The sequence below is a fragment of the Rhinoderma darwinii genome, chromosome 2 (assembly GCF_050947455.1).
Source record: "Rhinoderma darwinii isolate aRhiDar2 chromosome 2, aRhiDar2.hap1, whole genome shotgun sequence".
Lineage (NCBI taxonomy): Eukaryota > Metazoa > Chordata > Amphibia > Anura > Rhinodermatidae > Rhinoderma > Rhinoderma darwinii.
In genome coordinates this window covers 385,063,133-385,084,150 of record NC_134688.1, presented here as the reverse complement: position 1 = coordinate 385,084,150, position 21,018 = coordinate 385,063,133, and the positions used below count along the sequence as shown (strand labels likewise).

Below are 21,018 nucleotides of genomic sequence, written 5' to 3'. Positions count from 1 at the left end.
AAACAATGTGATGTCTTCACATTTTAACATTTCATCCTATCCATTGTCCATCTGTAAATGAATGCAGTACAATGCAAATATGGTGTGTCAGCATTGCTAAGCTACAATTATAGCTTACCAATAGTGATAAGTGATTCAATTCTACATAACTCTGAATCAAATTCTGTTTGAATTTCCCAAAACTTTAGGATTTTGTGAATTATGAAATGTTTTGAGTTTGTGGCGCACAAATAAAAGCAAAATGGCAGCCAACTGCGAGTGCTGGCCACCATTTTACAGATTAGTAAAAGGATCACATGACCTGGGCGGGCTTCCCCATAATGCCTTGCAGGCCACCTTCACAAAATGCTCTTCCAATATATGTTGCTGTCACTTTGACATTACATACTAGTTTGGCGTTAAAAAGGTCGAAAGTGGTTGGATTTAACTTGGAAACAGTCCTAGAAGACATCAGAGAGTCAGATATGTGTTTTCATGACAAAGGGGGGGGGGGATTTTTGATTTGTGACAAATATTTTCAGACCAAAACGGATGGGCAATTCTACTGAATCGAACCCGAAAATAATTTCGGGACATTTGCTCATCTCTGTAAACATTTGAGAAAAAAACTGATGCCAAGCAGATAGTAACTACGTTGTTTTCATGTGCTACCGGTTTTCTATTGCCAACCATTAGATTCTGTTTAAGATATTTTTTATATTAACTCTTAATTCACTTTAAAAGTAGTTGATGAGAAGTTTGCATCTCTGATCACAAATACTATGATAACTATAACAAACTAAAAGGTTTGTGTTCTTTCTACAGGCAACCTTGCAAGCACCTTAGGTCAACATAAAGGTCCAATTTTTGCACTGAAGTGGAATAGAAAGGGGAATTACATACTGAGTGCAGGGGTTGATAAGGTATGTATTGTAACAAATAATATATAATATATATGATCAAAATTTGCAATTTGTATTCAAATACAATTTAAAGATATTAAAAACATCTGATAGAATTTAATAAGATGCACAGTTGATCTGTAGGGATCGACCCCTGGGATTCCCACCAGCTAGCAGAATGAACCATAGTTTACACAGGCACAGTGGTTCATCAGTATGTCCGGCTATGCTTGTAACTGTACTGTTCACTTGAATGGAACTGAGCTGCACTGCCAGGAACAATCAAAATTGTATGTAATGGTTCCCCATATATCAAATATTGATAGGCTACATATCTAAAAAATATGCCATAGATATTTAAAGGCTATGTACACCTTCACAATATTTAGTTTTTTTTATTGTTTCAATGCATCTAAAATGATACATGAACTGAATTTGAAAATAGTCCTGACTAAAAAACATACTGTTCTTTTGTTTTATACAGCTTCTATGCAGATGTGTGCGTTTCCATGGCAACAGACAACAAACACACCCTGTGTAGTCAGATCCTGCAGTCATATTATTTTTCATCTGTCCCCTACTTCTTGCTAACCTACTAAATGTAAGTTAACAGTTGTGGACAGATGAAGTAACAATGACTGCAGGATCAGGGTTTGCTTGTTGTCTGTTGCTATGGAAATGCAAAGTTGCTCCATTTTTCCTTTTAGATATATTTGGACAGTAAAGAAAAATTGATTGCAAAGGTATTTATAGCATTTAAATCCAAGAGAACACCTTTACATTTTACAAAGCAATTGCATAGATTGCTATTAGCACCATTATACTAATCATTATTATATCCTTAGAATTAACATGATTATAGTCTCAGAGCAAACTAATATGGCACAAAGGCTAGTTTTCTATGCATGTATTGTGTTGTGTTGTATTGTATTGTATTGTATTGTATCGCTGATGTTTCCACTGATTAAAGTGTACCCTCTTTTATTTTTATGTTTTTATAATAAATACATTCTATTATTTATTCTAAAAAATTTCTCAACATAAAGAAGTGGGAACTCTGTTAGTCCAATATGGAAATGCCACCTCTGTCCGCAAGTAGCTTATTTCATGAAAATAAAAAAATACAAAAATAAAAATAAATAGGAGGTACACTAAGAGCAAGTTAAGTCGCTGAGACATGTCAGAAGGTGGCAATGGTCGGGGTCTAACCACAAGATTGAAAGGGCTGAGGCAGTCTAACCAGCATGCACATGTGTATTAAGGAGTAGTCACACGTGGCAGATTTTGTTGCAGAAATTTCTGTGACTCAAAATTCCATTCATCGAATGGAACTTGCAGAAATTCATGTACCTGCTGCAGAAACAACCACAGAAACTGATGTGAATGTTCTGAGGGGGCGGTGCATGACACGGTGATTCAAAGTCTTTCAAAGACACAATCCTTACAGAGAGTCATGCAACACTTTTCTCCAGAGTATTAATCTTACCAAAAGTATCTATTTATTGCCATCTCAGCAGGAGATTGCAGGGGTTGTTTCCACTGGCGTGGACAACTTCACAATTGAGTAATGAACATTTGAAGTCAGGCTTTACATGTCAATACTGGATTCTCATGTTGTGCTACAAAAGCTTTGCAAAGTAAGCTTTCTAAACTAGACAACCCTTTAATAATATAATCTTTTTGTTGTCAATCCCCATCTATCTATTGGTTTTACAATGTATAGCTATAGGGCAGAGGCACACAACTATTTTTAGTGAGATCCATTTACCTGGGTCTGCCGTCAGGTGAAGGTCAGAACTGAGCACCAACAATAAGGCTATACTTATATGGGTCAGATTTGCCATAGGCATTTCCAACCCATGAATCTGTGGCAGAAGTCTGAAGTTTATCTGCTCCTGTAGATAGTGCCACCCAATGCCCCTTATAGAGGTTGCCACACAGTTCCCCCTGTAGATGGTGCCACACATTGTGCCCTTTGAAGGTAGTTGCCATGCAGCACCCCCTTTAGACAATGCCACACAATGCTACTTTTAGATAGTGCCACAGTGCCCCCTCTATATAGTGCCAGACAATGTCCCATGTAGATAGTGCACTAAAGGTCCTCCTTGTAGATAGTGCCATTCATTACCCACTGAAGATAGTGCCACACTCCTTGTAGATAGTGCTACAATGCCTCCAGTAGATAGTGGAACAATCACAATGCCCCCTGTAAATAGTGCCACAATGCCTCCATGTAAATAGTGCCACATACCCCCTGTAGATCGTGCCACATACCCCCCTGTAGATATTGCCACAACTCCTGTGTAGATAGTGCCACAATTCCCGCAATACTTAGTGCCACACCCTCCTTGTAGATAGTGCCACACACCCCTGTAGATAGTGTCACACATCCACCTGTGGATAGTGCCATACACCTCTGTAGATAGTGCCACACACACCTCTGTAGATGGTGCCACACAGCCCCTTGTAGATAATGCCACAGTGCCCCCTGTCGATAGTGACACATCCACTCTAAATAGTGCCACACACTCCACCGGTAGATAGTGCCACACACACCCTGTAGAATGTGCCACCCCCCTTGTAGATAGTGCCACGCACACCTGCAGATAGTGCCACACCCCCTTTATAGATAGTGTCACAATGCCCCATTTAGATAGTACACCTGTGGATAGTGCCATACCCCTCTGCAGATAGTGCCACACACACCTCTGTAGATAGTGCCACACATCCCCTTGTAGATAATGCCACAGTGCCCCCTGTCGATAGTGACACATCCACTGTAGATAGTGCCACACACCCCACCTGTAGATAGTGCCACACACCCCCTATAGAACGTGCCACACACCACCCCTGTTGATGGCAACACACACCTCTGCAGATAGTGCCACACCCCTCCTTGTAGATAGTGCCACACCCTCCTTTTAGATACTGCTACACCCTCCCCTGTAGATAGTGGCACACCCCCTGTAAATAGTGCTATACCTCTCTTATAGATAGTGCCATACACCCCAATTGTAGATAATGCCACACACAGTGCTCCCGTAGATAGTGACACTGCCTCCTGTAGTTAGTGCCACACACCCCATGTAGATAGTGCCACACCTCCTGTAGATAGTGCTACACCACCCTTGTAGATAGTGCCACAATGGCCCCTATAGATAGTGCCACTATTCCCCCTGTAAATATTGCCACACACCCCTGTAGATAGTACCACACCCTCCTTAAAGATAGTGGCACACACACCCCTGTAAATAGTGCCACACACCCAACTGTGGAAAGTGCTACACGTCCACCTGTGGATAGTGCCACACCCCCTATAGATAGTGCCACACACAACCATAGATATTGTCATACCTCTCCTATGGATAGTGCCATACACCCCACTTGTAGATAATTCCACAGTGACCCATATTGATAGTACCACACCCCATGTAGATAGTGCCACACCCCACCTTGTAGATGGTGCCACACACAGTTCCCTCTTGTAGATAATGTCAAACACCCCCTGTAGATAGTGCCACACACCCCTGTAGATAGTGCTACATCCCCTGTAGATAGTGTCACACCCACCCACCTGTGGATAGTGCCACCCTTTGTAGATAGTGCCACACACACCCCTTGTAGATAGTACCACAGGGCCCCCTGTAGATAGTAACATACCTCACCTATAGATAGTGCTATACACACCCTTGTAGATAATTACACAGTGCCCCCTTTCGATAGTGCTACTCCTCCTGTAGAAAGTGCCACACACACACCCACATGTGGATAGTGCCACCCTTTGTAGATCGTACCACAAACATCTGTAGATAGTGCCACACACACACCCCTTGTAGGTTGTGCCACACTGCCCCCTTTTGGATAGTGCCATACCTTCCCTATAGATAGTGCCATCCACCCCCCTTGTAGATAATGCCACAGTGCCCCCTTTAAATAGTGCCACACACCCCCCTGTAGATAGTTTCCATACACACCCCTTGTTGATAGTGCCACACCGCCCTTATATATAGTGCCACAATTCCCCCCATAGTTAGTGCCACACATTCTCCTTGTAGATAGTGCCATATACTCCTTGTAAAAAGTGCCACACACAATCCTGTAGACTGTGCCACACACTCCCTTGTAGATAATGCCACACCAACCTTGTAGATGATGCCACAGTGCCCCCAGTTGATAGTGCCACACCACGCCTTGTAGATAGTGTCACATATTTTGCCCACTGTAGATAGTACCTCACACACCCCTTGTAGATAGTGGCACACCCCCCTATTAGATAGTGCCATGGTGCCAGACACCCACTCTGTAGTGCCACTAACCTCCTTGTAGATGTTGTCACACACCCCCTGTAGATAGTGCCACACACCACCTTGTAGATAGTTCCCCACATTGTGCCCCCTGTAAATAGTTCTGCACATATTCCTATAGATAGTGCCACACCCCCTTTGTAGATAGTGCCACACACACCCTTGTAGATAGGGCTATAGTGCCACACACCCCACCTATAGATACTGCCACACACCCCCTGAAGATAGTGCCACATACCCCACCAGTAAGTAGTGCCTCACACCGTCTGTAATTAGTGCCACACACCCCCTGTAGATAGTGCCACACACCTCCTTGTAGATAGTTCCCCACATTATGCCCCCTGTAAATAGTGCCGCACACACTCCTATAGATAGTGCCACACCCCCGCCTTGTAGATAGTGCCACACATCCACTTGTAGATAGGGCTATAGTGCCACACACCCCCACCTGTAGATACTGCCACACCCCCCTTGTAGATAGTGCCACATACCTCCTGTACAGGAAGTGGAAGAAAAATTGCAGCTTTCAGGACACGGCGCCAGACAGGTAAGTACTTAAGATGTATGTATTTCAGTATTTTTATTGCAAATAACACTACGTGTTTCAGGACCGGACAGGTTCCTTCCTCAGGCTCATACGGCAATACATATATGCATTATATATATATATATATATATATATATATATACAAAAAAGAGAAGTATGGAAAATATACAGTATTTATCAATATGGCAACTACATAATGCTAGTATGCTAAATGATCCACTCAAAAAAACATGCATACAGTCTTCCTCTATTATCACAGGGAGGGCTATTACTATACATCGCTGGATTCTCCATACTGACCTTTGAAGTCAGCTAATTGAGAGATCCTTACTCCTCCCCTCTTTTTTTAAACTGAGGTGTAACTGTCATCCCCGGAAAAAAAATGTTTTTTTTCCACGGTCTTTCTGTGTATAAAAGGATGTGTATTGGCGTATAAGCCTGAGGAAAGGACCTGTCCGGTCTTGAAACGCGTAGTGTTATTTGCAATAAAAATCCTGAAATATATACATCTTGAGTGCTTACCTGTCAGGCGCCGTGTCCCGAAAGCTGCAATTTTTCTTCCACTTCCTGTGTTAGTTTCCCCATGCATAGAGAATTTCACCCATGGGATAGCAGCGGTTGGCAGCCAGCACCTACAAAGATCATCATCATTCATGCAAAGCAGTAGTGCTGTGCCTACACTTGCACAATGCTGTCAGGTGAGTAACTCAGCTCAACTTTTACTGTTCTTGACTACTAGTCCATACAATACATTACCTTAGAGGAGCGCCGTTGTCCTCCTCTTCCCTGTTTTCTGTTTTCATATATCACATACCCCCTGTAGGCACTGCCACACCTCCCCTTGTAGATAGTGCGACACATTGTGCCCCCTGTAGATAGTGCCAGACACGCTCCTCCAGATAGTGCCACATTGCCCCCAATAGATAGGGCCACACACACCATGTAGACATTGTCACAGTGACATCTGTAGATAGTGCCACACCCCCCCCCTGTAGATCGTGCCACACCCCCTCCTGTAGATAGTGCCACACACCCCCATTGTAGAAAGTGTCACAGTGCCCCCTGTAGATAGTTCCATATTTACCTTGTAGATAGTGTCACAGTGCCCACTATCAATAGTGACACACACACACACACAGACACACACAAACTTCCTTGTAGATAGTGCCACAGTGCCCACTGTGAATAGTGCCACACAACCCCTGTCGACAGTACCACACAATCCCCTTGTAGATAGTGCTACACACCCCTTGTAGACAGTACCAAACACGCCCCTTTTAGATAGAGCCACACCCCCCTTGTAGATAGTGACACACACACTGTCCCCTGTAGTTAGTGCCATACCCCCTTGTAGATAGTGCCATACTCCCTGGTAGATAGTGCCAGAGTGTATAGATAGTGCCCCCTAACACATAAAATAAACTTCTACTTACATAGCCCCTTTCTGACGACCGGAGCTGCTCTGTAGACCTTCTAAACCACCTTATGCCTGTAGACGGGACCCTTGCATAGGGACCCTTGCGTAGGCCATCTCAATGCAGTGACATGATTTTGCCGGCCTGTGCAGGAATCCTGTCTCAGCGTCTTATAGGCTGCAGGCCTAACATCACCTGTAGCCTGGATAATGGTGGTGCACAGAGCTGATAGCTCCGCCATAGTATTCAATTCTATCTGCGTCCTGAGGATGCAGATACAAATGAATTCGGCAGTCGCCTCGGGATCCGGGGCACTTGGCCAAAAATCCAGGCATGGTTCCAGCTATGCTACTGGTCCGGACAACTGGTGTCGGCGGTCCTTGTTCGGACCGTAGTCCGCCAGATGAAGACCCCTGCTATAGGGGATGCTGATATTAATTCACACATGTGCGATGGTACCTGAGAGGGGCTAAATATTCCTTTGCCACTTAAGAGACCAGCAATAGATGGTCGAGGCCCTTTGGTAAAGATTTTGCATTAGGGCCAAGGTACTCCTTTTGTTTCAACCTATTCATGGTCCATATTAAAGCAGTACTGATATGAGTTATTTACCCGAGCAGTGCTAGTGGCATCTTTCTTTCATATAATCAAATGTAAAGAGATATACAATCCAGTCACTTACTGTAATACTACATGCTAAATTCACTTTTGGTGTCTCAGTGTATATTCAAATTAAGTTTAATATTCTGCACTGGTAGAAGTAGTTAACCTTTCCAATGGATTAAGACAACTGATTTACTGAAATGCCTGTAAAATGAATAACCTGTCAAGAATTATTCCTTGCCTCACCAAAAGCTTATAAATATTCCAGATGAAAAAGTAATTATCTGCATAACACTGTTTTATAATGAGAATATTTAAGACTATTAATATTGATTCTGTATTTTTGTTTTGTAGACCACAATAATTTGGGATGCTCACACTGGAGAGGCAAAACAACAGTTTCCCTTCCATTCAGGTACCGGACTCATATATGTTGTCAATTGGAATGTTTCTAAATTCTTATATTATAAACTGAGAGAGTCATGCCAGCAGTCTACATTCATTGCTCTGTACATTCCAAACAGGTTGAAGGGTACATTCCATTTACTCCATCATAGACTTTCAAAACATATGTAGACCTTGAAGGATATGTTTTTATATGGTTTTCCTTACTTGGATCCTTTGATTTACAATGTAAACTGACTGTGAGAGCTTATTCGGTAGCTTCGTCCTTTCTAGTTATGGCTCGTATGTGTGAAGTTTATATTCCTACCATTTTCCACACTGGACAACCCAATTAGTTTATGGTGAATTGCACATTACCGAACTGATCCGCATTCGGCTATACCGACCCTGCAGTTAACTTTCTCTTTATGAGCACTTACCCTAGTCCTGGGCCGGCTCCAGGTTTATGTGGGCCCCTGGGCATTGGAGTCACAGTAGGCCCCCTTATGCCTTAACTTCTTTCATCCATCTATACACCAATGATGGCCCCAGTGGCACTAAGGGTATGTTCACTCATGATGTTTTCACTACAGTGTTTGATGCATTATTTTGTGTGATTTTTACCAAAAAATGGCTAATAAAACCCTTGCCGAAATGCAGCATATGACCATACACTAAGAAAAAGAGAGGCAGATATATATAAAGTTTTAGGACACGTTCAGACGTGGCAGAATTGTTGTTGAATTCCACTGCGGACAGTCCGCAGTGGAAATCTGCAGCAGCTGTTTTTTACATTGGGTCCTATACATTTTTAGGTAACGTAGATCAGACGTTGCGGAAAATAACTGTGCGGAATTTAGGCTGCGGTGCAGAATTTCCCCTCCTCAGCATGCACATTTTGTTGCGGAGAAGTAGCGGAATTTCACTGCAGATTTCAGCCTTTGCAATGCAAAAACTGAAATCTGCGGCAAGTCCGCTGTGATATCTGCAACGTCTGAATTACCTGTCAAATATGCAAATGTTGCTGCAAATTCGTTGCTGAATTGCCACAAATCTGCAGCAACATTTGCAGCGGAAAAATTTTGCCACATGTGAATGTGCTCTTATAGTTGAACCATTTTACTTCCGGAAAAGTGGGTGATAAAATTTGTTTAGATGGCCAGAAGTTTGGCATGTTTATGACACATTTCAACAGCCAGAACTTTTTTTTGTCGATGTTGCAGTAGAAGGACTTGCTTTTTGCATGATTTGTAGTTTTACTGGTTTTTTTTATGTTTGCTTAATAAAGTGTAAATAAATGGGTGTCTATTGTATTTGTTTGCCCCATTACTTTTTTTTTATAAATGAACTTTACTGAATTACGTGTAGCAATTTATTCCCATTAGGGTACTTTACTTTTAAACTTTTTTCTCCCCTTTAATTTACTGGAATATCTCTATATCTTAGTACATTATAACTGATGAAAAAAATAATATGGAGGCATTAAGGCAGCAGAAATGCTTTTATTGATAGCAGTGTAGCTCACTGTTGGGTGTATATACCTCCCGCATGCAAGATCCAGCGTTTGAGACCCAGCAGGGACTAGGTAAAAGGACAGGCTAAAAATAAATATATATATATATATAGCTAAAAAAGTATATATAGAGGCAACCTCAGAGCATCATAGAACTGTAGAAGTAAATGGGGGAGGAATCCTCCAGCTTACCGATCCTATGTCCGAGCCCGGACAGTGCACGGATCCTTGTGGCGGCACATGATGGAGATCAAAGGCAGAAAAACAGAAACTTGATCCAGCGCTGAATTTAAAAGGGAGTAATATTCCAACTTTATTCCAAATGTATTAAAAAGTCCATACACACACGGATGAATGCATCAGATAGCGGGCCTACGCGTTTCAGACAAGTCACTTGTCCTTACTCACGGCATAGAACTGCCGGGAAACCCTACTCCAACGTTCTGTGTAGGAGAATCTACTACGGATCTAATAAAGCAGTGTCTAGTGTAGTCTTTCCTACTGTCTTGTGTAAGAGAAACTACACAGGGCATAAATATAAGGCACACAACAACATTGGTGGATCGACATTACCGGTTGCTGCTGCAGGCCCTGTCTGAGTTTATTAGAACGCTTCCATGGAGTTAAAAATTTGGCATGCGGTTTACCTCAATTTCCTATTGTAACCTATCCACTTTAAATAAGTGTCCTATTACTATATTATTTTAACCCTTTTTTTTTAACCTTTGCTGCCATTTTAGACCTAATCTACACTGCGTATTACAGATCTGTGATATATGGATCCATAATATGCCACCCATAGACTACTGGGCCTATACTGTACTTCCATGTACCTTTGCGTGTACACAGAGGGAAACAGAGTTTTGAGGGAGGATTATCACAGATATTTTCGCTTTTAAATTATGGGATTGCATGTACAGCCATTACCTATATAGTTAGTATGAGGAATGTGTGTAGATAACCTCATTGAAATCTAAGAGGGTAGCACAGGTAAAGAAGGGTAATGCAGTAATAGGAGAATTATTTAGAGTGGGTAAGTTACCCTTTAAAATAAAGGATTAATGCATGCCATTTTTTTTCTTTATATTCTCATTTATGTATCGGTTTTTAGTGCTCTAACCAAGTAACAAAACAGTAAGGCTATGTTCACACGCAGTGTTTTCAGGCATATTTCAAGGCATAAACGCTTCGAAAAACGCCTGAAAAAACAAGCTGAACGCCTACAAACATCTGCCCATTGATTTTAATTGGAAAAACGGCATTTCATTTAGACGGGGCATTTTGTTACATGGTCGTTTGAAAAACCGCCTTGTAAAAAGCAGTGCATGTCACTTCTTGAGCCTTTTTGGAGCCATTTTTCATTGTGTCAATAGAAAAACAGCTCCAAAAACGTCACAAAAAAACGCATCAAAAAACGATTGATGCATTAAAAACGGCTGAAAATCAGAGGCTGTTTTCTCTTGAAAACAGCTCCGTATTTTACAGCCGTTTTTACTTTAGCATGAGAAAATACATAAGGGTATGTTCACAAAGAGTTTTTTGTAGGCAGAAAAATCTGCCTCAAAATTCCTTCAGGAATTTTGAGGCAGATTTTGCCCTGCCTGCACTTTCTTTGCAGTGTTTTTTGCTGCGTTTTTTAGCCATGGCCATTTAGTGCTGCGGGCAAAAACACTTTCTCCGCCTCCCTTTGATTTCAATGGGAGGTCAGAGAAGGAACCGCAGGAAGAAAAGGAATGATTTGTCATACTATATATATTGTACTATGCAGTTTAAAGCTTAAGGCAGATAAAGATAGTTGTGGTGTCTGTAATTTCAGAAACATGAATACAGATAGAGCACACATTCCCTGCTATCACTCACTAATAAATATATATATACTGTATTTATATTGAGAATAGTTCCTTTTATAGATGAGTGATTTAGATACTACTGCGGTGCATTAGCCAGCAATTGAATTCCATGCAGCTTCCTTATAGCTGTCGACAGATATAACCTGCTATAAATGGCGAACTGCATTCCAATTTTAAGAGTTTGTTTTTCCCACAACTGCCTTGATCTATTATCATAAAGGGCGCAATTGTGACAAAGTGGCATATAATATGGAATTGCTGTAATTTTAATTTTCGAATATACAAACATGGGTTCACCAAAGGTAAGCCTACATTTCAACAAGACTCACTCGGTTTACTGGCATTTCCTCTATCAAACAGTACAGGAAGTGTTTTCTGTGCGGGGACGTAGTTGGCTCCAGAAAACGATTTTTTCATTTATGTGCCAAGTTGTGGGAAGACCATATTTATGCCTTCAGACTCAGAATGAAGAGGCACTTGGCCAACTATTACATAAACTATAACAGAATGTATGACTTATAAATGACGGGAATAATAAGTTCTTTCATAAGAAAATGGCAATGCAATCCATGTAGATCTCCATGTAAGAGTTTACCTATAGATAAGATTCTAACATTGAGATTTGACATTTTATTTTCTCCATAGCTCCTGCTCTGGATGTGGACTGGCAGAACAATACCACCTTTGCCTCTTGTAGCACAGACATGTGTATTCATGTTTGCAGACTTGGTTGTGACCGCCCCGTCAAAACCTTCCAAGGACATACGGTAAGCATTTCATCAGCCATATAATGTCATCTTAAGAAGAATATTGAATAATAGCCATTGAAATACATGTGTAGAACATACTCCCGAGCTATAGGATGAATAGCTAATGTACTAAATAAAAAATTGCATTTAAGGGAAGGCTGCCCGAGAAAAGGAATCTGATAATATGTCATTATGTATTATAAATTCAATGCCTTCCCTAAAGACATAAGGATTCCTTATCATACAAAAGAACGATTGTTAAAGGTGCATTTGAAGGACAGGTCGTATCCAAGTAACAGACAGATGAGATAATGCTGCTGTGAAATACACTGGAATTCAACAAGAGCTTCTATTCTTTGTAGCTCAGGCTCGGTTCACATCTGCGTTGTGAATCCTGTTATTCTGATCCATCATAGGAAAAACGGAATTCAAGCTGTGACTTTTTTTTTCCGAAATCTGCGATGAAGGATTTGACCAAGACTGATTTGTTGAGAAAAGTAACATCATTTTTATAACACGCAGTACATGTTGTAGAGTATATCTCCATGTGTTTTGGTGCCACTTTATTATATTAGGCGATTGCATAAATAGCAGTTCCCAGTGATTCAATAATGAATATTTTTAGTCCCTTGCCCTTCAGACCAGTAAGTACATTGCTTTATGCATTCTACAAGACAGAGGCATAACTTGAAGGTCCTATATCCCAATGCAAAATCTGTTACAGGGCCCCGCATCTGCCATGTGCTATTTGTAATACTGGTGTCTTCACATGTCGCACAGGGGTTTTTAGGCCTCCCCAAGCACCAGGGCTACCTCTGAACCCCCTTATAGTTACACCACTACTACCGATGCTTTCTGCTATTAATGTTCGGTATATAGAGGCTGTCATAAGCCAACCTGTGTTTGCTGATACCCTGACATGCTTTAGGCTCCCATGTTAAAAAACGTATACTTTTTTGCAGGATGCCTCTGCATAGAAAAGCATGGTTAACAACACTTTTCAATACAGCAAACAAAAAAAAATATATACTGACGTATACCAACCTGATGGAGGCCAAAAGAACACTCTTTTGAGCTTGTTGGATGAATGGATATGTTTGGCATATACGCTGGGTGCTTTTATGCCAAACATAGGGCAGAGGCATAGCTAGGTTCTCTAGCACCCAGGGCAAAGATTCAGTTTGGCGCCCACCCCCCCCCCCCCCATCTCTTTCTCGACATCCCCTTCCCCCTCGCCATGTTTGTTTTCTCTACCAATCAATGACGTCTCATTTCTTTTCCACATTTTTTTTAAGTAACTCGGGCATAAAAAGATTTGTACATTTTACAAGCAATATAGTTCTATACACAACACCAGAACCAAGCTCATTACATATATACAGTACCAGAACAAAGCTCAGTACATAAATACAGCTCCAGAAACAAGATCATTACATATATACAGCACCAGAACCAAGTTCAGTACATAAATACAGCTCCAGAACAAAGCTCTGTACTTCTCCCGGTCACAGCCCATTTCTGCAGTTTGCCGCTCAGATGTCTTCAGTTTCTCACTTTTCAAACATTTATATAATAGCGCCATACACTGCACCTCTAATTATAAAAGCATCATACACTGTGCCCCACACACACACTTTGCCCCCTGTAGATAGTGCCTGCCATAGAGCCCCCTGTAGATAGTGCCCAACATATATCTCCCCCTATAAATAGTGCTCCACATATAGCCCACCCCTGTATATAGTGCTTCACATATAGCTCCCCCTATAGTGCTCCACAGATAGCCCACCCCTGTATATAGCCCCCCTGTAGATATAGCTCACCCCTGTATATAGTGCTTCACATATAGCCCGCCCCTGTATATAGTGCTCCACAGATAGGCCGCCACCCCTGTATATAGCCCCCCTGTAGATATAGCCCACCCCTCTATATAGTGCTCCACATATAGCGCAACCCAGTATATAGCCCCCCATAGATAAAGCCCCTCTGTAGATAAAGCCACCCACCGTAGATAAAGCCACCCCCGTAGATAACGCCACACACTTTTTTTATTAGGATAAAGAAACAAACTATACAAACTCACCTTAATCCCGTTCCCGCCGTCCTGCTGCAATGGAGACCTGCTGTCTTCTGCGCAGGTTTCCTGGGGTTGAACGACGCAAGCAGAGCGATAATGTAATCGCGCCGCTTGCATCTATGAAAGGTGCTGATTGGCAGGGCAGAATGACTTTCCCTGTCAATCAGCGCCTTTCAACGACGCAAGCGGTGCAAAGTATCGCGCCGCTTCACTCGTAGAAAGGCGCGGAATGGCCAGGCACGGAAAGTACCCGGCCATTCATTGCTTCTAATTGTACCTGTGTCCTATAGACGCAGGTACAATTATAGTGCAGGAGGGTTTGGCGGCGGCTGGATTCAATGGCGCCGCCGACCCCTCAGAGAGGCAGCAGGCCGCCGTCATGGATGGTGCAGCCCTGGCGGCCCCCTCTAAGTTTCGCCCCGCCTGCCCCCCCCCCCCTAGCTACGCCCCTGTATAGGGCTCAAACATGATGTGAGCAGAGCCTTACTCTGAGGGGAGTTGTTTCCTTCCCACCAGCAATGATCGCGCTGATGGAAACGTCCATTAGAGCTGGGCCATGATATTTAAATCCACGGTGGTTTACAAAATCGTGGTATACAAATGCTCCTTTAAAATTCTCTCCATCGGGGCCCGAAATTACCAAAAAATAAACATTACACTAAACTTACCAAACCAATACGGCAGATTTTCATGCAGAAAAATTTCTCTGACTGAAAATCAGTTCCATTCATCTGAATATTGTTGTTTTCTGCAGCAAGCACATGAATTTCTGCAAGTTCTGATGAGATGAATGGAACAAAATATGGCTCGTGATTGCACCCTTAGGCCTTATTCACATGAGCGTTGAATACGTCTATGTGACGGCCATTGAAACAACGCCCGTCACATGGACCTATGTAATTCAATGGGGCTGTTCACACAGCCGTTGTTTCAACAGAGCGTGGGAATAGTCAGTGAAAAAATACGACATGTCCTATTTTTTTACACATTACACATCCCTTCCATAGACTCTAGTCTATGGCGGGTGCGTGATAACGCGTCCCGCAGGGTACAGCACGAATGCACCTCGGACGTGAAAAACGCCTTGCAGTGTATTTTATACTTTATTTATTGAAGCAGTAAAGACATTTCCTGTCTTTATTGTAGTGTACTGAAAGTTTCTCCTAATTTAAGGGTCCACTATATACTTTATTTATTTATTTATACTTCATTTATACGGTGCCAACGTACTCCACTGTTTCACTAAATAAAAGCCAACACCTTAATATTCTTCAAGGATTTGTTTAACACTCTTGGCTCAACGATATTTTGTAATTTCCTGAAGTTAACTACTGCAGTTCTCACATTAACCTTGGAAATGTACTGAAAAGGTGCTGCCCAGAGACAAAAAAAAAAAAAAATAAGGTTTGTGTAGAATTGTCATTGAACATATAGTAACGCTCAGGAGGAAATGAGTTTAGAGAAAAGTGCTGTAAAGTGATACGTGACCGCCCTCTGCTGGATGCTGGGTGTACTCTCACTGTCTGATAATGTAACATTGTCTTGCATTTCAGAATGAAGTTAATGCAATTAAATGGGACCCATCAGGGATGCTTTTGGCCTCATGCTCAGACGATATGACATTAAAGGTAAATATAACAGTAAATGGCAACGTTTTTTTGGGCCCCATTTATTTGTTGTGGTTTTTGTTTTTTTGCAGAAAATGTTATGAAATGTGACGTATTAACCTAACAATTTTTCATGGAATTGCCGCTATAGCAGTCCTGCTGCTTGTGTGTATATAGCCCTTAGGGAGCAGGGACAATTTTAAATTTGAAATTCAAAAATCAGATTTGTACATACATGTTTAGATATCACCAGAATTAGATTATATACAAAGGCCTGGCTCTGTAAGGTTATGTTCACACTGGGCGGACTAGCTGTGGGTTTTCTGCAACGGATTTCATTGCGGAAATTCCGCAGCATTTACAGTAGCAGCAAAGTGGATGAGATATGAACAAATCTCAGCCGCACACTGCAGAAAAAAATCGGCTGAGAAAATGTTCATAAATTGACCTGCGATGCGGTTTTTTAATCCGCAGTATGTCAAATTATGCTGCGGAATCATTGTGCTTTTGTTGCAAGTTTTCCCCCATTGAGTTCAATAGGGAGGTAAAAGCCGCAAGAAATAATAAATGTTGCGTTTTTTGCAGCAAAAACGCTGAGATTCCAATGCAAAAAACACAAATCTCAAAATGAAAACACCTCTTTTTGTTTAAATTTAATATAAAAGTATATACTAACCCCCTCTGGCGTTGTCATAGCGACGGCTCCTTGTTCCCCTGGCTGTTCTTGCAGCCTGGCCTCCGGGAATTACATTTCTTCCCATGTGACTGCTGCAGCCAATCACAGGAGGCCGGGCTGCACGGAGAACAGAGGGACGCGTCACTATGGCAATGCCAGTGAGGTAAGTATTGTTTGTTTTTTTTTGCAACTCTCCTTTCCACAGCGGTGATTCCGGCTGAAAATCTGCACCACAAATTGGTGCGGTTTTTCAGCCAGAATTTTATGTGGGTTCTAGGTCAGATACACTGTGTACTTTTACGCAGCATATCCGACCTGTGTGAACCTACCCTTAAAATAAATATCAACCTCAAGCACTATACTTGTAATATAGAAATACTATTGCATATGGAGATGCAGGTGAAAGATTTGTATTTGTTCTTGGGGCTCTAGCAATATGTTAGAACCTTGAAATGCCCAGTATGATACATTTCCTAAATAACCCCAATATCACTGTGTATGCCAGGGGTCTCAAGCACGTGGCCCCTGGGGTGGTCATCTGCGGCGCGCGGGACACAGACCCGCTAGTACAGGCTCTGCTCCGGGACTCTGTGGAATCCCCTGACATCACTGTCCACATATGGACATCGATGTCTGGGGCTTCCTCAGAGCCGAAGTCCCGTGCAGAGCGCTAGTATCGGCTCTGCTCCGGCACTCTGTGGAATTCCCTGACATCGCTGTCCATATATGGACAGTGTTGTCTGGGGCTTCCCAAGAGCTGGAGTCCCTAGCAGAGCGTTAGTATCGGCTCTGCTCCGGGACTCTGGGGAATCGCCTGACATCGCTGTCCTCATATTGACAGCGATGTCTGGGGCTTCCCCAGAGCCGGAGTCCCATGCAGAGCGCTTGTATAGGCTCTGCTCCAGGACTCTGGGGAATCTCCTGACATCCCTGTCCTCATATTGACAGCTAAGTCTGGGGCTATCCCAGAGCCGGAGTCCCGTGCAGAGCGCTAGTATAGTCTCTGCTCCAGGACTCTGTGGAAGCCTCTCACATCGCTGTCCATACATCGGCTCTGGGGAAGCCCCAGACATCACTGTCGATGTATGGACAGCGATGTGAGAGGCTTCCACAGAGTCCTGGAGCAGAGACTATACTAGCGCTCTGCACGGGACTCCGGCTCTGGGATAGCCCCAGACTTAGCTGTCAATATGAGGACAGGGATGTCAGGAGATTCCCCAGAGTCCTGGAGCAGAGCCTATACAAGCGCTCTGCATGGGACTCCGGCTCTGGGGAAGCCCCAGACATCGCTGTCAATATGAGGACAGCGGTGTCAGGGGATTCCCCAGAGTCCCGGAGCAGAGCCGATACTAACGCTCTGCTAGGGACTCCAGCTCTGGGGAAGCCCCAGACAACACTGTCCATATATGGACAGCGATGTCAGGGAATTCCACAGAGTGCCGGAGCAGAGCCGATACTAGCGCTCTGCACGGGACTTCGGCTCTGGGGAAGCCCCAGACATCACTGTCGAAGTCCCGTGCAGAGCGCTAGTATCGGCTCTGCTCCGGCACTCTGTGGAATTCCCTGACATCGCTGTCCATATATGGACAGTGTTGTCTGGGGCTTCCCCAGAGCTGGAGTCCCTAGCAGAGCGTTAGTATCGGCTCTGCTCCGGGACTCTGGGGAATCCCCTGACACCGCTGTCCTCATATTGACAGCGATGTCTGGGGCTTCCCCAGAGCCGGAGTCCCATGCAGAGCGCTAGTATCGGCTCTGCTCCGGCACTCTGTGGAATTCCCTGACATCGCTGTCCATATATGGACAGTGTTGTCTGGGGCTTCCCCAGAGCTGGAGTCCCTAGCAGAGCGTTAGTATCGGCTCTGCTCCAGGACTCTGGGGAATCCCCTGACATCGCTGTCCACATATGGACAGCGATGTCTGGGGCTTCCCCAGAGCCGAAGTCCCCTGCAGAGCGCTAGTATCGGCTCTGCTCCGGCACTCTGTGTAATTCCCTGACATTGCTGTCCATATATGGACAGTGTTGTCTGGGGCTTCCCCAGAGCTGGAGTCCCTAGCAGAGCGTTAGTATCGGCTCTTCTCCGGGACTCTGGGGAATCCCCTGACATCACTGTCCTCATATTGACAGCGATGTCTGGGGCTTCCCCAGAGCCAGAGTCCCATGCAGAGCGCTTGTATAGGCTCTGCTCCAGGACTCTGGGGAATCTCCTGACATCCCTGTCCTCATATTGACAGCGATGTCTGAGGCTTTCCCAGAGCCGGAGTCCCGTGCAGAGCGCTAGTATAGTCTCTGCTCCAGGACTCTGTGGAAGCCTCTCACATCGCTGTCCATACATCGACAGTGATGTCAGGGGCTTCCCCAGAGCAGGAGTCCCAGTGACTACTAGCGCTCTGCCCGGGACTCTAGCTATGGGGTTGCCCCTGACATCCATGTCCATATATGGACAGTGATGTCAGGAGAAGAGCTGGAATCCCAGGCAGAGTGCTAGAAGTGGCTCTGCTCCGGGACCCCAGCTCTGGGCAAGCCCCTGACATCACTGTCCATAAAAGAAACTGATGTCAGTGGCTTCCAGGGAGTACCAGCGCAGAGCCTATACTAGTGCTAGGGCTCCAACAGCAGAGGAATCCCCAGCCAAAGTGTCGGCAATGCTCTGGCTGGGGATTCCACTCCTAGAGGGAGCCCCAATGGAGCTATCTACTTGGGTTGTGGTTGGCATTATCTGCAGAGGGCACTGTGGCAGCATCTGCAGAGGGCAATGTGGCAGCATCTGCGGAGGGCACTGTCAGCATCTGCGAGGGCACTGTGACAGCATCTATGGAGGGCACTGTGGTAGCATCTATGTAGGGCACTGTGGCAGCATCTACTGAGGGCACTGTGGTAGCACCTACGGAGGGCACTGTGGTAGCACCTACAGAGGGCACTGTGGTAGCACCTACAGAGGACTCTGTGGCAGCACCTACAGAGGGCACTGTGGCAGCATCTACACAGGGCAATGTGGCAGCATCTACACAGGGCACTGTGGCAGCATCTACAGAGGGCACTGTGGCAACATCTACAGAGGGCACTGTGGCATTATCTACAATTGGGTGTGTGGCAGTATCTACAGAGGACACTGGCATTATCTAGGGGTGTGTTGCATTATCTACAGAGGGCACTGTAGCATTATCTACAGAGGGCACTGTGGCATTATCTACAGAGGGCACTGTGGCACTATCTAAAAAGGGGCTGCCCAATCTTGACATGTGTGTCTGCCAAATGCTGTCAACTGAGCCACCGGACTGCATTTAGCGACACTTAAAGAGGCTCTGTCACCAGATTTTGCAACCCCTATCTGCTATTGCAGCAGATAGGCGCTGCAATGTAGATTACAGTAACGTTTTTATTTTTTAAAAACGAGCATTTTTGGCCAAGTTATGACCATTTTCGTATTTATGCAAATGAGGCTTGCAAAAGTACAACTGGGCGTGTTGAAAAGTAAAAGTACAAGTGGGCGTGTATTATGTGCGTACATCGGGGCGTGTTTACTACTTTTACTAGCTGGGCGCTCTGATGAGAAGTATCATCCACTTCTCTTCACAACGCCCAGCTTCTGGCAGTGCAGATCTGTGACGTCACTCACAGGTCCTGCATCGTGTCGGACACATCGGCACCAGAGGCTTCAGTTGATTATGCAGCAGCATCGGCGTTTGCAGGTAAGTCCATGTAGCTACTTACCTGCAAATGCTGATGCTGCTGCAGAATCATCTGTAGCCTCTGGTGCCGACACGATGCAGGACCTGTGAGTGACGTCACAGATCTGCACTGCCAGAAGCTGGGCGTTCTGAAGAGAAGTGGATGATACTTCTCATCAGAAAGCCCAGCTAGTAAAAGTAGTAAACACGCCCCGATGTACGCACATAATACACGCCCAGTTGTACTTTTACTTTTCAACACGCCCAGTTGTACTTTTACTTTTCAACACGCCCAGTTGTACTTTTGCAATCCTCATTTGCATAACTACAAAAATGGTCATAACTTGGCCAAAAATGCTCGTTTTTTAAAAATAAAAACGTTACTGTAATCTACATTGCAGCGCCTATCTGCTGCAATAGCAGATAGGGGTTGCAAAATCTGGTGACAGAGCCTCTTTAAACTGGAAAACTGGATTGTTGAAATAAACACGTGGAGAATTCTCTCAAATTTTAAACATAGCAGTATTATTATAGTAATGTAGTATTATTATTATTATAGTAATATAGTGTTATAGTAGTTCAAATAACTAATTGATTAACAATAATTTTGTATTGTATCAAATTTGAAAGTAATGCGGCCCATCAACTTACCATTTTTTCTATATGTGGCCCACCTACCCGGCCGAGTTTGAGACCCCTGGTGTATGCGATACGTATTTTATAATATTTCATAAAATCCACTTGGA

General features: G+C 43.8%; 1 protein-coding gene across 3 annotated transcripts in view; it reads left to right on the top strand.

Annotated features, from left to right (window-relative positions):
- Positions 1 to 21,018, top strand: part of TBL1X (transducin beta like 1 X-linked) — a 276,885-nt gene that overhangs the window by 244,081 nt on the left and 11,786 nt on the right. For all 3 annotated transcript variants that reach the window (XM_075853975.1, XM_075853977.1, XM_075853976.1), the window contains 4 exons: positions 805 to 902; positions 8,105 to 8,165; positions 12,143 to 12,264; positions 15,874 to 15,948. In XM_075853975.1, coding sequence (XP_075710090.1) covers positions 805 to 902; positions 8,105 to 8,165; positions 12,143 to 12,264; positions 15,874 to 15,948 — 356 coding nt within the window. The remainder of the gene's footprint in view (positions 1 to 804; positions 903 to 8,104; positions 8,166 to 12,142; positions 12,265 to 15,873; positions 15,949 to 21,018) is intronic.